This window comes from Dermacentor variabilis, chromosome 9 (genome assembly GCF_050947875.1).
Source record: "Dermacentor variabilis isolate Ectoservices chromosome 9, ASM5094787v1, whole genome shotgun sequence".
Lineage (NCBI taxonomy): Eukaryota > Metazoa > Arthropoda > Arachnida > Ixodida > Ixodidae > Dermacentor > Dermacentor variabilis.
In genome coordinates, this window is record NC_134576.1 from 122,383,540 (window position 1) to 122,400,784 (window position 17,245).

At 43.5% G+C, this 17,245-nt stretch overlaps 1 protein-coding gene across 1 annotated transcript; it reads left to right on the plus strand.

Moving 5' to 3' along the window:
- The first annotated feature begins 738 nt into the window (after window positions 1-738).
- On the plus strand, window positions 739-16,230 carry eIF3e (eukaryotic translation initiation factor 3 subunit e). Its single transcript, XM_075669199.1, has 12 exons — window positions 739-863; window positions 1,240-1,357; window positions 1,458-1,575; window positions 1,683-1,728; window positions 3,307-3,411; window positions 5,379-5,504; window positions 8,270-8,394; window positions 9,230-9,347; window positions 11,644-11,855; window positions 12,304-12,406; window positions 14,774-14,902; window positions 16,084-16,230. Exons 1-12 carry the CDS (start codon window positions 774-776, stop codon window positions 16,108-16,110), a joined length of 1,317 nt encoding a protein of 438 aa, XP_075525314.1. The 5' UTR covers window positions 739-773; the 3' UTR covers window positions 16,111-16,230.
- Window positions 16,231-17,245: the final 1,015 nt, after the last annotated feature.

Here is a 17,245-nt window from a genome sequence, read left to right on the forward strand (position 1 = left end):
CACACTTACTAAATAGCTGCTGCTTACGAACGTGTACACTATAGATGAAAGGAAGAAAAACAGAGCACGCACATTAATGTCACCAACATGAGTCGTGTTACGTGGGGTGTTACGCAATTAAATGCTTCCCTTGCCCCGTCGGGATTGCAGACGAACACTTTGTCGTTTTCTATTTTTCACCTGAGAAGTTGAGAACTATCCAACCTCATTATATTATCACATGAAGTCAATTGAAAATCTGATGTCTGTAGGAGATCTGGGTAGCCAATTTGTTAAATATACGAGCTTTCTTTCGGTGTCAAACATTCGGTTTAGTTACACCTTACTTCTCTGATGCCTATCGCACTGCTACCAATGAACCCACGCTAGCCTACTTACCGACATTCGTCTTTGAGCTTGGCGAACTGCAAGCTGTAACGATGTTCTTTTTTAAGGAAGCAGAGAACAAACACGGCAAACATGACGAAAAAACGAGCAAACGTGTCAAACTTCGCGCTCCAATTCAGCTGATTGGTTTCAGTTTTGCTGCTTGCAGCACCCCTAACGGGATATATCTGAAACCCACCGTTCTGTCTGTTTCTTTAATATTCACAATAAAGGTGTCTTTAGTTCCTGAAATACTACAGTAATAAGCTACGCAAAAAAGTAGTCTTCCAGGTAAGGGTTGTTTACGACTAACTTGTCGTGAAACACAGGTTGTTTGACGATTGTCTGAGAAGCTTAGCAGTGGATGCCAGCGTTGTCTGGCAACCGAGTCTCCTTTCACAGCCAAGATGGCCGAGTGGGACTTGACTTACACAGTCGGCCAGTACATTGACCGGCATATGGTATTTCCGCTGCTGGAATTTCTTCAGAACAAGAGTGTAAGTGTTCATAAAGCCTGCACGCTTTCTTGAACCAAGTTTAGTTGTCCGATGCCGTCTGACTGCCATTATTCCGCGAGTTAGCCCGTTGTCATGCCGTCCCTGCCTCCCATGTTGGTTCTGGTTGTGCGTGTCAAAACAACGTGGCTTTGTTAATATTGGGGAAACTTTCTTGTAGAAGTGCCTTGTGTCGCGTTGTTTTTGTCTGAAATCACTTGGTTGTTGATGTCAGGAGTGAACGATTGCTGAAGTGCTCGTTTGTGAACTTTATAGCCGATGAAGTAACTGTGCTAGACATATTAAATCTGCCTCCCTCCCATATTGCGTGATCACGATTTACCTAATCACTTTACTATTGGGTTACGCCGCCTTTCAGATCTATAATGAAGATGACCTCCTCAAAGCCAAGCTGGACTTACTGCAGAACACCAAGATGGTCGACTTCAACATCGACGTCTACAGGATGTGCTATCCGGACGCTGAAGTTCCTCAAGGTAGCCCACCCGTTCCCTGGTTCTGTAATGCCTTTAAGGTTGCATAGAAGGTGGCAAAAAAAAAAACAAGAAAAAAAACATTGCAATGCTTTTTTCTTAGATATGATCGAGCGACGAGGCGAGGTCGTGCAAACGCTCGTAGTCTTGAAAACTGAAACGCTTGCTCTGATCGAAGCCTGTCAGGACGACGAAGTGTGCAAAACCATCCAAAGCTGCCGGTAAGTTCAAGCGGGAAAGCGATAAGTGCGTTATTACGCGACGTCTGCTAGTAGTTGATGTCGACCAAATCGATTTTCGTTTTGACAATGGCGCTGTTTTCGATCAGGGACAGCCGGCAGGTCATGGAACATTTGATGCAGATCAGCAACCAAGTAAGTAGTCTTGTTTTCTTAAGCATACAGTTGTGCCATTTTCCATTGACCATTCAAGTGGCTTCACACCTTTTCTTAGTGCTAGAAGTGACTGAAATTGCATCGGCGCATGGCCCGCAACTTTTCCTGTGTTGCCGTAGCAGCTCAATTCAAGGTACTTCTCTCAACCCTGCCGCTGTGACTGTAGCCAACGAAATGTGGCACCAACGTAGGTGGCTCAGTGACTGCGGCAGCTGCATTTCAGTTACGCCAAAATGCACGGACTCTCACGCAGCAAGATTTAGGTGCATGTTGGAGAACCCTAGGTGGTCAAAATTTATCCAGAGCTCTTCACTACAGCATCTGTTATAATCCTTGTGTTTTCACGAGAATGCAAGTAGTGTGCTGCTTCATCATAACCGACACATGTTTCCAAGTCATTACTCCTCGAATTCTCAAGGAAACAGTAAATTCTAAGGGAATATATATGAAAAGCTTGTTTTCTGCATATTCTACGCAAAGAATAAAAGAAAAGTTGGGCAAAACTCACCTGTTAGGGATGATTAGATACGTTAATGTGATTAGCATTCAAGTGAATATGCATACATCAATTTGTGATGGGAAGTTCTTTATTTGTAGATATTGTAATGGTTGTGTTATGTAATTGCGTAGAGTAAGTTGTTTGTTTGGGCTCATACCCAGTGACCTAAGTTGTCTTCTCAGTGAGACTGCAGCTAGCTTGTACTTACTGGCCAAAGCTAGTAGACAACCTGAATCGCTGGGAAAAGCGACGTAAGGAGGCTAGAGAGATGGACACAAAGTTAGTGAGGCAGGATAAGGATGCTAATATAATCGCATTAGTAAATCGGGAAGCATAGCGTAACGCTGTAATTCAAGAGGAAAGCAACTCTAACGCATGAGAAAGTAGCCTCCCTGCAGCGTTTTGAGGTCGTTAACATGAGAGAGCAAGTGGTGCTGCATTGTCATCAATCCTAAGTGTTTCCAAGTCACGACACCTGAAATCCTGAAACATGGGATGCTAAAGAGCCTGTGAATCAATCAATCGACTAAACACGAGAAACATGTCACCATTGTTGGAGAACCGTTAAACGAACCTGTTGACATTTTATGTAAATAGCTACGAGTGGCATCTTCAAGTAGCAATGGTTTCAGATCCGCACCTTGTGTCATACCCTCTTTGCATGTGTCTTAAAGGAATAAAAAAAAATATTCAACATGCTAGATTCACCAAGTAGTATGGCTGCTGCCATTTCGTGTAAACAGTCTTAAATAACTTGCTAAGCGTGTTGAGTAGCACACTGATGAGTCTAGTTTGCCAGTACCTTGTGGTTAGCAGTGTTTTTACTCTGATGCACTGAACTCTTCACCAGCTTCTCAGGTCTGCCTAACTGCAGTGGTTGAGACTTGCTCATGTTGGTGAGAAGGCTTATTGCTCTGTTTTCGATTAGTGTACACAAGCTAACACAGAGTCTCTATAATGTAAACAAATAGCATCATGTGCACAGGCTGGGTTTGTTATTGCACTTCTGCGACTTATACATGCCGGCTTGTTAACACTGATGCTCCTCCCAATTGCAGATCAATCCAGAAATGATTGACCGCCTGTACGCCTACGCAAAGCATCAGTATGAAACAGGTGGATATACAGGTGCCGGAGAATGCCTGTACCTCCATCGTTTCTTGGTGAGCACTGGTGTTTGTTCCTGTTGAAGTGATCGGCCATAGCCGAACCAGGGAAGCCTCAAAATGAAATATGTACAGCTTGGGTAAGGTCTACTTGTAATAAATAAATGAATAAATAAATAAATAAATAAATAAAAAAGGTATATTTACATTATTTGATATATGTGAGTGATGCCATTCACAACTGCAAATATGGTCAACCGAAAAGCTTCTTAGAAGCAAGCGTTTTCGATCATCTGGTGCAACACGATAGTGATGGCGATAAAAGAAATGTTGCCAGATGCATGTAGAATATCGGGTTTCCTGAAGGAGACAAGTGTGATGATTGCAACACCACACTGACGAAATAATTAATTTCTTTGAATCGAGACGATTGTATGTTGGCTGCCTATAAAGTGAGGTCCCCTTAATAATGAATAACTAGATGTTATTGAGCAGAAGTTTTCTGCTCCGTGTGTACACGATGGACTGCTGCAACTGCGTCTCGAGTGCATCAGAATCGTTCAGAATATTGCTGACTTTCATCAATATCTCTCCCTCAAGACTGAAACAAGTGTTGTTATCACTCGTTTTCCAACATAAATGAACATTCAACAAGTTACAATTTTCAAATCAAGAACGAATCAAGTAGCAATGACTTTTCAATTCATATTCAATGTTTCAGATATTCATCCAACTCATAGGTAACACAGCACTAAGGCAAATAATAAATCAAGCTTAAGCAATGAATTAATGTTGCAAAACATTGAAAGCATTACTTTTGTTGAGAACATGGGTCTTCTGTGAGAAATTTAAAGGAGTACTGAGATAAAAATTTCTCATTTTTATTTGTTTATAATACCGGTGTCACATGACCACTTTTGATCGCAACCAAGCTCTATCCCGATTGAAATTGTAGACTGTGATTTGCTCCCTCGTGCAGCTTGTGCAAAGGAGCCAATCACGACCGAGAAATTTAATCTGGATCGGGTTTGATCGCAACCAAAAGTGCACCATGTGACACCTGTATTAGATAAGTCAACACAGTAATTACGCTACGGGGATTCAAATCCTCGAGAGTGCAGTGAATTACTAATTACGTTAGTGTATTTACTTGCATAATGATCGCACTCGCTAAATGATCACACCCCTGAATTTTGTCATCAAAATTTGATTTTTTTAAGATTTCCCGTGTAATGATCGCGCCCCGAACTTATTGCAGCGACATGTCGTATGCCAAGTCTAGCTAATAATGATTGCGCTTACCATCTGTTGAATGCTACACGAATGACTCTTTAAGACAAACCAAGCGGTCTGCATGCACCAAACATTCTTAAGCAGATGCCCCCATTCCATTCCTTTCATCACTTTCCGCATTTCCATGACAAAAAAAAAAAGAAAAGCTACAGCCAAACTTGCCTTTATTATGTGTAAGCTTTATAATGGTTGTGGTCAACAGCAAAAAAGGTGCCTTTCGATTCTTCTCATCTGTACTCGTGGGCTCGCTACAAATCTCGAGCGGCAACGATAGTAGCGACGTTTACACTGATACTTTAGAACTGTGCTCTATTCATACGCCGACGTTTGTAACACAGCTAAGATATTCGCCCACCCTTAGCAGGAACGTGTTATATTAGGATAGTAGTGAAGACAAATGCCGCCGTTTCCGCAGCATGCCTGCCATGTGTTTCTATGTCACTGGCAGCTAAGCGCGCCCATCTATTTCTGTCCCCACAAAGTGGACATGGCTGCGTTATTGCCGCTAACTTGCCGATATTAACAATATTATTCATTACTGATGCGGAAAAAACTGTTTCAATGCACGTAATGTTCTCGCGAGAAGGAAAAAAATCATGTTCAGCTTGCTCTGCCGGCCGCCTTTATATGCGTGTCTGCGGTATCTTTCATTCTACCATGTGAATGGTTAGAATCTGTCCAGTTGTGAAGCGGTGTTGTCTTGCAACCTCTTGCAACCTTGGCAATTTCAGATCTCTAACAATGACAAAAACTACCTGAACAACCTGTGGGGCAAGCTGGCCTCCGAGATCCTCATGCAGAACTGGGACGTGGCCCTTGATGAACTGAGCCGTCTGCGAGAGTATATAGACAGCAATGTAAGCAGCCTGTGAAGTTTGGCACCCTTTTTTTATTATCTTTGTGGGCTGCATTACATTCGTCAAAATCAATGCAATGCGAGCTTGTTCATATAAATTTTCTTTCTGTGCCGTATCATACTTGGAAAATGAAATTGCGACTTTTCTATTCTATGATTAAACTACTAACTTGCTGTATTTATTCAAATATAGGCTGATTTTTCTTTTTTTCAAAAATGTTACATGAAATAAGCTATTGACCTACTTCGTGACCAAAGACTCGACCTACATTCGTAAACAAAGCGAGCAGAAATACTGAGCTAATGGAAGTCCTCCGTCATGCCCACGTTAAACTAGTCTGAATATCGTCCAAACTGTGTTTAACGAAAGCTGAATATCCAACCCACTCGACAACACTGAGGATGACGTCATTTGTCTGCCAAGGATGCCTGTGAAGCATCCGACGTCTCCTCTGGCAGTGCCGATCAGGATGCCGCTTGTGGCATCAGCTAGCGAGATTTAGTAGCTGAGCTTATGGTAAATAAAAGGTATTTCATGTTCAGTGTTTCTAGTTATTTCTACTCAGATATGGGTCAGCCTATATTCATATTATAATTTTGTATTTCTCGGTGAGTTCAATAATACATAAGAGTCAACCAATTTATGTTTGACCTATTCTCGAGTAAATACAGTATGCAGTTAAAACTCGATATAACAAAGTATTCAACTTTTTCTAACTTCTTGTCCACAGAACACCATGCATGTAGAACCTCAATATAACAAAATTTCACGGACGCCGTGAAGGAATGCCGAGACAATAAATGGAAGCTTTCCTGACATGTACGGTCGAATAGCTGAATTGCAAATGGCTGCTTGTGAACACACCTCTTAAATAGTATGCCACGCGATCAAGAGCTACTACTGAAGCGAAGCAGTGTCAGTTCCCTATGAGGTCCGAGTGTGGTTAGATCATGTCGCGCCCCACACTCCGTATGCTTTGGGTGTGAGTGAAAGCATGCAAGGTTGAGGCCAGAAGGATGGGGGCTTCAGGCTTGATGCGCCCTACCTTGTTACGCCAGCAGGGGGAGGGGGTGAGCGAGGGTGTAGGTGAGCGTAGATTTCCTCCTCTAGCACAGCCGCAAGTGGCTGTCAGCACTGTCCCGCACATTCTTTCTTGGAGGTAATCTGTGAGGGGGAAAATGCTGTGAGCCGAGATGTACACGACTTCATATGCGGCATCTTCCCGTGCATCTAGTGCTGGAGGTTGCATGATGTCCAGTTTCGGAAATGCGTTGAAGCGAGAGGCAGCCAAAGCATTCCCTCCACTCTGCCTGTGCTTTTCATGGCAGAGTCGTCAGGTGTGGCGGCAGAGTGAACGCAGAAGTATAGCAGGCTTCACTTTGCACTGCCGATGTGAAGATATTGTCGACCCTGCGTGAAATCATATTTCGGGTTGCTGAATCTCAAATTAAACAATTAATGAAATTTCTTCCTAATTGAAATGTGCTTTTTCTGACTGCCCAATAATTTAGAAAATTTTGCGGCCCCTTCCATGTAAGAAAAATCCATCTGCTGCTGTATTTATTTGCACTAAGGTCTAATTTCAATGTAACGAAATTTTGACGTAACGAAACAAATTGCCGATTTTTCCGACTTCATTATATTGAGGTCTAACTTTACCACTATATTCTAAGTGAACCTAGCAGCGTTTCTCTAGATCATTTGTAGCTTTCTCTACGAAAAGCTTCATATAGTAATTGTGCCATGTAATGAAAAAAGGTTCTGCTCGATATCTTTTTAATGTTTCTGAAACATCTAAGATGTAGGGGCATTCGAGTAGCAAAATCATTTAATAAATTCAAGTACAGATATTTAAAAACGTTTTTTATAACATATTGAATCGAATACTGAATGTCTCCTTTAAGAAGAAAGAAAGAAAGAGCACGCCACTCCAGTGTAGACATAGTAAAAGTTATGATAAAATATTTTGTTTAAGGTGATTTAAACGATCCATGGCTTTGCACACTCACTCACGAGTACACACAGACTCAAATGCATTGCACACTCATTTCACAGGTGTGAGATCGAGTGTTAGTGAGTGATGGCGGGTGTGTGATAGACGTATGAACTAGTGATTCAAAACTATTGTAAATTGACTATTGACAGTGTCAATAATATTTTTTAACTATCCATAATTTAAAAAGTACTAGCCATAGCACTATCAATATTAAAATATTTTGCTATGAAAGCATTGATTACATAACAAAAATTATCAATACTTCTGCAATCCTTGGCTAATGATATTACTAGCAATTTTGTGAAAACTGATCATGACTAACCCTCGTTTTATGCATTTGAGAAATTGGTAACGTCGCAAGTTTGTGTCTCAGTGTTTACATATGGTACACCGTGCGATCTTACATTATCGATAGCACTCTATTGATAGTACTATAAATAGTTCGATAGTAACTAAACTATCTACAGTTTGGCATCACTAGTATGAACGTGAGTTAGTGCCGGTGAGCTTTGGATGAACATGAATATGGGATGAGTGTGAAACATAAGTGGCTGCCAATACTAAGTATGAATGGAAGTGACTAATAACACGAGGTGAGCATTGGTGACTATGAGGAGGGTGGAGGGGGGAACGTGAAGGAGTGCTGACGGGTGAGCGAATGCATTGACATTTCTGGTGAAATGACGTTGCTTCGCTGGCTTGGTTTCTTGGAGAAGCATTCGGAACGGGCAAGGCAGTTTCTGATTTCTGCCTCCCCTCTTGTGCGCAGAATTTCTCGTCGCCGCTGCATTCCCTGCAGCAGCGTACCTGGCTCATCCACTGGAGCCTGTTTGTCTTCTTCAACCATGCAAAGGGCCGGGACCTCATCATTGAGCTCTTCCTCGGACAGCCTCAGTAAGTCCCGTCCTGTGCCAGTGTTATTGGCAACTTTGGAAGAAAGTCACCCAATTTAGTGAGGTTTTGGCATACCTGCAGACTCTCTCAAATTTTCCATAACGTTTACAAATTTGTGCTCATTTTATAATTTTATGAATGTTTGCGTTGTCATAAAAAAAAAAAATTCTGTAACAAGAAAATTTCGCTCGGCCTCTGGACCTTCCACTCGAAGTCTTATGGTGGTGAAAGGACACCGGATGAGTACTTATTGCATGCAAGTTTATTTCAGAGAAGTCGGAGAAGTTCCTGACGCAGGTGAAATCAGCAGCAGCAAAGTGTCTGAAAAGGTCGCTGTGATCCAAAATAAATAAAAATAGCTTGTGTGTCAAGTCCTTGTTGTTCAGAGTTTGCGGCTGATTGTGCGCCTCATCTAGTGGTAGATAATCATAACAAAGTGTGTATGCATCCCTCGAAAGGCGGTGGATCAGGGAACTAGCTTTTAAAAAAATGAACTCCCAAAGTGTCATGTCTGCAGCATTTTACTAAGTTTTATAGTGCACAGGTTTGGAGGCTTTGCTTTTTGGTCTTGTTAACAGCAACTATATGTTTTTGGAGTCTTGGTGACGTCATAAGTGGCATAAACGTCCAATGAGTTTGCCCTAGTGTAATTCTTCAATGGAATTTGCCTAAATTCCTGGCCTTGCCCTCGTTTTATTCCAAAAGCAACGTTCAGTGCAACTTTAGCTTTCAGATTGAAACACTTTTACAACTTCTTGCAGAGAACAGTCACACCTGTGTTATAATACATATATCTCTCTGTATATTTTTTTCCTTCCTCTTGCTCCTTATCAAGGTATCTGAACACCATACAGACCATCTGTCCACACATCCTGAGGTACCTGACATGTGCCGTCATCACCAACAAACAGAAGCGAAATGCGCTTCGTGACCTTGTGAAGGTCATTCAGCAGGTAAGTCCCATTATTATTATTACTAGGGTAGGTTGTGGTGTAGATGTCAGAAGCAGGGAAGTGGCCGCGTGGATTAGGGAGTTACATGGGCAGTTGATCTTCTTGTGGAGATCATACTGCACTTCATACTTGGCAAGCAAGGCAGCGGATGCTACGAAAACACCCTGACGAGGCTGACGAAAATGAGTGAACGACCCGGTGGGTCGAACTAAACAAGCTGCAGAAAAGACGTCCAAACACACCGCTGATTCATTTGGCGGTATTCGCACGACTCTAACATGCCCCCGAATCTAATGCGCACCCGCTTTCTGTGTCTCCAAAGGGGAAAAATAACATAGAAATTATATTAAAGCTCCCAAATAAAGAAGAGATGTTGCGTGCACCTGATTTTTTACCAAGAAAGGTGGGCAAGGGTCTAATAGGTGTTGCATAAGAGCAGCCCGTTTCCCGAAGTCAGCTTCGCTGCAATACATCCATGTTATGCAGTAAAGCATACAAATGTCACAAACATTGATTTGGCTTCCAAATATAACTGGACACCGCAAGTAATTTATGGCCCAGTATTCCTTGGAAAAAAAAAAAATGTGTGTAAGAATTGGGTAAATACCATAACGGGACACAGTGAACTACCATTCTTAGGAGCGTGCAAATGTCAAATTTTCAATTTCGAAGTGGATTCTTGGGGGGGCACGTTAAGGATTCCCTGGTGGTCAAAATTAATCTGGAGTCCCAATTAATCTGGAGTCCCCCACTACAGCATGCCTCGTAATAAAATTGAGGTGTTGGCACATAAAACCCCAGAATACAAATACAATACAAAGCGAATTCTAATAATGAAAACCAAGCGTGAATTGAATAGAATATTAGGGTAGAGGCTTGGGCGAATTCATCGTGGTTCACAACGACAAGTAAAGAGGGCTTGTTATGCCTGTTTCATTCTTCAGGCCGCGAGTAGTTACAAAAGAGTTCTGTAGATTCAATACCAATGCTGGAGTCTATCTGAAGCGAAGCTTTGTTCAGCGAAAGACTGGGAGGAGAATGTATTGAGGAAACACAGTCCTCCAGTCTGCTATCCTGCTTGGGGAGAGGAGAAAAGTAGGAGACTGAGGGGTAATGACAGCCAGCAGGATGCAATTATGTGCATGTTCTTGTTTGAAGGGCCTGTTCACAGCCTTGAATCTAGGCGTGGGTTAACCAAATAATATGAGAGAGCCTCGATGGCTTCGCCTCATTGATATGTCCACTCAATGGCCCAGTAACACTTTTTCACTGAATGGCCTGTTTTTATTTGGCGCTAATGAAGAGACCAATGCCTCCCGTTCGCCATCATATTGTGGACAAGCAACAAGTATATGCACTCCACTGTCTCAGTTACTTTACGCATATCTCGATCTGACAAATCTGCGCGTCGGATGCTGATGCAAATATTGTTGCGTTAACAAACCACCTAGTCTGTCCTCTGATGCAATGTGCCAAAAACTATACTAACGGTGGTGTGTATATACAAATGAGGTAGCCTAGTTTAGCAACAAGTGCAAGCAATGCATGGATGAAAAGCTCCAGGAAAAGTTGCCTACCTGAGCCAAAAACCCGTAATATTTTTCCTTTTGGTTTTGCCCTGAAGGGAAGAAAAATCGTAATGTTCTACTTTAGTTCTGGTTAGAGCAAAAATTAATTTTTTTTCACTGTTTTTGCTTTTTGCTTCCGTTTCAATACCCTCAGTAAATGTGTTTTTCTAATCGAATCGAATAACTGATTTGAATAGAATATTCAGTGTTTCAAATATTCGCACACTGCTAGCCATCATTGCTTGAAAATTTTCCTAGGGCGGGTTCAAAATAGGTCTCTTCGATGGGGGGTGACATTCAGTGCATTCACTGTCCTCTAAGCTCCACCAATACATGCTGCCACTAATAGTGTCACTATTGAAGTCGCCATGGGGGTCAACACGTGTGCGTGCTGACTTATTTAAGTTATGCGGCAAAGACCAATTTTAGTATTGTGCATTTGCTGGTTGCTGCTCGACGGTTGAGCGAAACCAACATTTTAGTGTGTTGGGTGGGGCCCGACACATGACCGTGAGCGGGCTACAACCCCACAATTACATTCATTCCCTGCTCATAAAGAGCCAGTCTTGATAGCATAGCTGGAGCTGCACTCCAACCACTGACAAAGTGCACGAAGGAAAAGAAAAATTTGAATGGAATCGCTCGGTTATCTCGGCCTGGACGCACGATTGATCGAGAGATTGTGTCGCTTACGTTACCAACTCCCTTCTGGAACCCTTGATGCGCAGGAGTCGTACACCTACCACGACCCGATCACCGAGTTCGTGGAGTGCCTGTTTGTCAACTTTGACTTTGACAAGGCTCAACAGAAGCTGCGCGAGTGCGAGGTGGTCCTCTCCAACGACTTCTTCCTGGTGGCCTGTCAGGACGACTTCATCGAGAACGCCCGCCTCTTCATCTTTGAGACCTTCTGCCGCATCCACGAGTGCATCTCCATCAAGTACGGCTGCTGACTTTTGAAACATAGGGCTTCGTAGGCTGTGTCACGATACTTGCTGTGGATAGCTAATTAGACAGTGGCCATCTTAAGTTGACAAGTCGTTCCTTTGTCTGTCCGTTTTTTTAGCGTCATTTTTGTGCGTTACTGCCACCATGACTCCTAAAGCACTTTTAAGTAACCTTTCTACAAGCGTTTTTCTTTATTTGTGAAATAATGTTTCAGACCCACATAGCTGTTTGAGCAGCGTGTTGATACTTTTGGGTCGGCACTTATAACCCTTCAGAATTGGAAAAGCTTAAGACATCCTGCTTCCAGCGATATCTGTCCAACAAGATAACAAGATTACCCATGTAATTCTATATATCTCATAGTTCTAGCTGTTTCATCTTCTATTTAATTGCACTGTGGAATGTCTCATTTCCGTATGTGTGTGGTTTTTTTTCTTCAGTATGTTGGCCGAGAAGCTCAACATGACGCCTGAAGCTGCTGAAAAGTGGATCGTTAACTTGATCCGCAATGCCCACCTTGACGCCAAGATTGATTCAAAGCTGGTGCGTACTTTTGCTTGGTCATTGCTACAGAGTGCTTTTTCAGGTCGAGCTGGCCCTTTTGTGCGCGTAGTGGTAGAGACTATTGGAAAACTGTTGTATGCTGTGCTCATAGCAATCCTTGGCTGTGTTTTTCTTTCCTTGGCACCTATTCTGTTTCTTAAACAGACCGCACGTCATCTCTTCTATTTGTAACATTAACTGCCCAGCTTCTCTTCTACTGTATGTTCACTATTTAGATCTCTACCTGCATTTTACAGTTTCCGACCTATAATTCAGTCGCTGATAATTCGGACATGCTGGAATATCTGGACAGCTTCACGGAGTTGCCCCAGGCACCATAGACTTAATGTGTAAGGATGGCCAAAATTTCTGACACCTCAGTGTGCACCGTATGATAATTCAAACTCCGCCTGCACAACCACGTGCCAGTTCAGCCATCGGGTCGAGCAGAAAGATATTTTTGTTTTTATGCGTCACCGGCATGGTCGCCGGCCACGTTGCTCGTGCCTCGTTGAAACTGAAACTGGCCAAGCCTAGTCGATCCAGTAGTCACTGGCTGTGCCAGGACAATGGAACGAAGCCAGGCCAAGTTGCTAACTGCTGTAAAGACTGTTTGTTGTGCGAACGCTGAGAGCTCCATGCGTTTAACGTTTGTTCCTTGTGTTTAAATAACGACAATATCTTGGCCGACTGATTTTTGTTGCCAAGAATCATCAGGCAGCTTCAAGTGACGACAACACATTCCTCAAGGTGTGCGCTGATCAGGGAGGTGATTAAGTGAGGGACGCAGTAACTGTTGTGAAGAAACCCGCAGTTGTCCGTCGTAGTGCGGTCGGCTTCTGTTATGTCACCAGTGAATGGAGATTCGGTACATGTGTTGACTATGCAGTTTAGACCACTTACAACGTTACTGCTTATAGTGCAGGACTGGCTATGACATGGTCTCTTTTGGCTCCCATTTACTCTCCCATACAACTCCGTGTAGTATATGCATACTGCTTATGTGCAGCCGCGCGAGTCGAAATACCGCAGACAGCGAGCGCACTGCTTAATGAGGTGTACTGGCTGAGGGGGGGGGGGGTAGTGATGAGGGGAATGTAGAGGAGGAGATGCAGAGTGAACAAACAAGGAATGGGGTAAAAAGAGAAAATCCATTACGACAGCCATGGCTTTTCGTAGAATGGCGGCCGTAGAATGAAAACTTAGAATGGAAAACATAGATTGACAGCCGCGAATCGGGGTGAAAGGCCCTTTTTTGTGCATTCATCAGTGAAAATTCAGCTCACTGACCTAATATAAAACACCATTATGGCTAAAATGTTGATCCAAGATGCATAATAATTTCCATGAACATGCATCAGTAACTGCACATTCAAAGAATTGATCTTTCTGCGATTTTTCAACCTGTGTCCCCGCTTAAGCAACTTTACTATAACCATTGTTTTAAGCTGCATTCTGCAAATTCAGTTAGAAGTGTTTAGACTACTTCCACAAGCAAACTTTCGCTCTTGCTTCGAACAACAACGTTTTGCAAATTTAGTCACGACAATCTTGCATACAAGATTCAAGCCAGTAAGGCTTGCCAGAATTTGCTCTTTTGCCTGCACAGAATGTGACTGCAGCACCACCACTACCAACTTCACGATGCTGCCCTTTGTGGCTTGGGTATTGCCCCAGTGAGGAGCGGATTCGTGACTTTCACCACAGCATGTTGTGAAGGAGATACTTGTGGGCTAGTTGGCCGGCGTTTCTTTGCCGTGGGAAACTCACGTGCAAGTTGCAGTGAATGTGAACACAACTCGAAACAACTGTGCAAACTCGGCATCGCACGTGCAGCCAACAGCACTTTACGACAGAGTGAACGTGCACGTAACCTTAACTGCCTCGCAAATGCGCTCCGTCATAGGACGCCATTGCAAAGAAAAGTTGGCGCGAGCTAGCTAAACATTTGGGCAGCTGTGCATGTGTTTTAGCCCTGTAATGCCCAAACACAGTTCCACGTCAAGGAACCTCACGAGAGCTTGTTCGCCTTTATTTCTGGCCATGGAAAGCACATTTGAAGAAAAGAAAGAAAAAAGAAACTTAAGTTAGAAATTAGTATACTATTTGAATACTGATTGGTGTGTTGAACTATCCCTAGCTGAAACTGCACTCTGGCATATCAGTAGCATGCCAGTTTTGAGGCATCAAACTCAACACAGCACATGTATGTGATGCAGGGGGAATCACAGGGTTAATGTAGCACATGTACAAGTGCGTGACCTGCAGCAGTAGAGCTTTAGTTGCAGTTCAGTAACAGGTGTTTGTAACGTTCAGTGTTTGTTGCACCTGTTTTCTAACAGTGTTTCGTTGTGTTCTGCTCCGCAGGGCCACGTAGTGATGGGAACACAGGCCGTGTCTCCGTACCAGCAGCTGATCGACAAGACGCAGGCCCTGCACTTCCGCTCTCAACAGCAGATCGGCCACCTCGAGCACAGACTCAGCAGCTCCGACCGGGTACGAGCACTAAATTTGTTGGCATGAGGTAGTGGCGCAGTGCTGGTGTAGCACTAGTAGCACACAGGCACTAAAGTGGGCATGGGGGTGGTAGTGAACTCTGCTTCTGCGTTAGACCAAAGCACTGAAATCAGTGAGGTGGCAGTGTAGCACCAGTGCAGCACTGGTGTTACACTGATGATGCAGCTCTAGTTTCCTTGCCCCCACAGTCAGGCGCCCCCCCCCCCAAAAAAATTAAATAAAAAAAATCCTTTGCAGATGTGTGCCAATCTGAATAACTGATAGAACAGATAGCAAAGCTGTATAAGCAAGTTCTCGCACCCTTAGGAAGCACTAAGGGTCTTGTTTGCTGAGCCACAACCTCACTGGAATGCATCTGCTGCATTCGAGCGGGGTTCCCTACATGGTGTCAGCTTTCATTGCTGCAGCCGGACAAGCTCCTAGCTTACCTCCAATGCGGAGCTGTTGTAAGGCAACGAGAGAAACGAATGTACGGATTACTTGTTAAGAAAAACTGCATATAGTATATATAAGTTGTCTGTTCGAAAGAGATGTACGCAAGGTAACCCTTGTTTTATAATCATTGATCATTACGTTTCAAAGTGAATTCGGGGCACACGTTGGGATGCATTTACATTTGACATTGACCATGTCGTCGCACACCGGCCTTTGCCACACGGAAACCATTCTGCAACTCTCAAAGCATCGCTGTAAAAAGCGGCAGATAAAAGAAAACCTTTTCATTCTGTAATAGGCACGTGAAACGAATGAAAAGAGAGACAATAACAAACAAGATGCCTTTGCTGTCTGCTCTAACTGGTGTTTCAAATGGCTATTTAACTCAGTGCAACAGAGATCAAGAGCCTTTCTTCCATTTTTATTATTTTTTCCCATCACTTGCTGCATTGAATAACAAAATCTGTGCAATTTTAGGAGGCTGTAATGTGAAAGCCTTCCGAAACATGGAGCTATGCGGTTATGATTTTCGACTCACAGCTTCTAACCAGATGCTCACTAAACCCTTGTTAGTGGTTAAAGAGCTCTGCAAAGCATTCTGCTCACTGTTCGTTTTATAAGAAACTGCTCACTTCAAAGTGCGGTGATGTATCAGTCAATGTAAAAACAGTAACACTGCTATTGCTGAAAATAATGTTCCTCTTTTGTGTGTTTCTTCGTTTCAGACGTCACATTGGGGAGCCCAGAACTGATGGGGAATGTGAACACGGTGATCCGTTTCCAGAAACTGAGGTTCAAGAAAAGGCTTTGTCGCAGACAACCTGTGCCAATGAACCAATCTTTCGAGAAACAAAGAAGTTACTTCTTTTGTGTGTGTGTGTCATCTGTCTTATTTTGGCATGAACACGGGCAGGCATGCAAATGATTTGAAGCAGACATGGTGAGAATGTACTGCTAAGACATTAAGTGTAGGTGGGCTAGTAGCTCACTCTTTTTGTTACTAAACCAATTCAGTTCTATCACTGGAGATCAATGACTTCAATCGCCAATTTCAGAATGCTGAAATCATCTCTCAGATACATACCACTGCCCAGTAGGTAGCCCTAAGAGCTTTAATTAATCTGTTGCGGTTTTGTTTGTGCTGCAAAATTGATTTTCAGCGCAACTTTTGGTAAACTGTGTTGCGCATGTGGCATAAAAACACCTTTTGCTGGTCCCCTCCCTCAAAACGTCCATGCGGCTCGCGATTAAAGGGCATCAACATAAAAATTTTTGAGGTCAGAGCACCTCGCATTGTTACATTTACAATCCTGCAGTGCTGAAGGGTGGTGATAACTGAAAGAAATTGCTGGCAGCTGTCTGCCAGTGTGTCTATGTTTGGACTGTGAGTCGGTCTATGCGCCTTTCTAACAGCACGCCGGTGCATATGCCCTGCCCTAGAGGATTAGTCGCAAAACGTTTTGGAAGGGTCACATGTGCGGCCCGATCTTGAGGGAAAGCTTTCCGGAAAAAAAAAAGTGCCCAGGCATGTGCTGCTGCAAACACTCGTGCCGCGTACCGCGTTGAAAGCCCACTGGCAGTTCTACGTCGCTGCGGTGCCGAAAACTTCCGTAGCATAAGACTGCAACTCCACTTTGAAACGGCAAGTGGCCAGGACATTGTGGTCCGGACTGCACCGTGAGCCACGCAGTTGCCACCTTTCATCGGCGGCAACACTTAAAGACATGACGTTATTGACAAAACCTTCTTGCAGCGTCGGCCCACACTGGCTGGTGGTGGCAGCACATGCCTGACTTCACGTACTTGTTTAAGACGTGGCAAAACTGAGTCGACACGAGACTTACAAGACGCTCATGCCAACGAATGGCCAAAATAGCACAGTGAGTC

Bases quoted from the DNA above. Each gene is read 5' to 3' on its own strand.
- eIF3e (XM_075669199.1), top strand. From the start codon at position 774: ATGGCCGAGTGGGACTTGACTTACACAGTCGGCCAGTACATTGACCGG. The intron at 1,729-3,306 runs GTAAGTAGTCTT...TCCCAATTGCAG, and splicing joins TGATGCAGATCAGCAACCAA to ATCAATCCAGAAATGATTGA. The intron at 8,395-9,229 runs GTAAGTCCCGTC...CTCCTTATCAAG, and splicing joins CTCTTCCTCGGACAGCCTCA to GTATCTGAACACCATACAGA.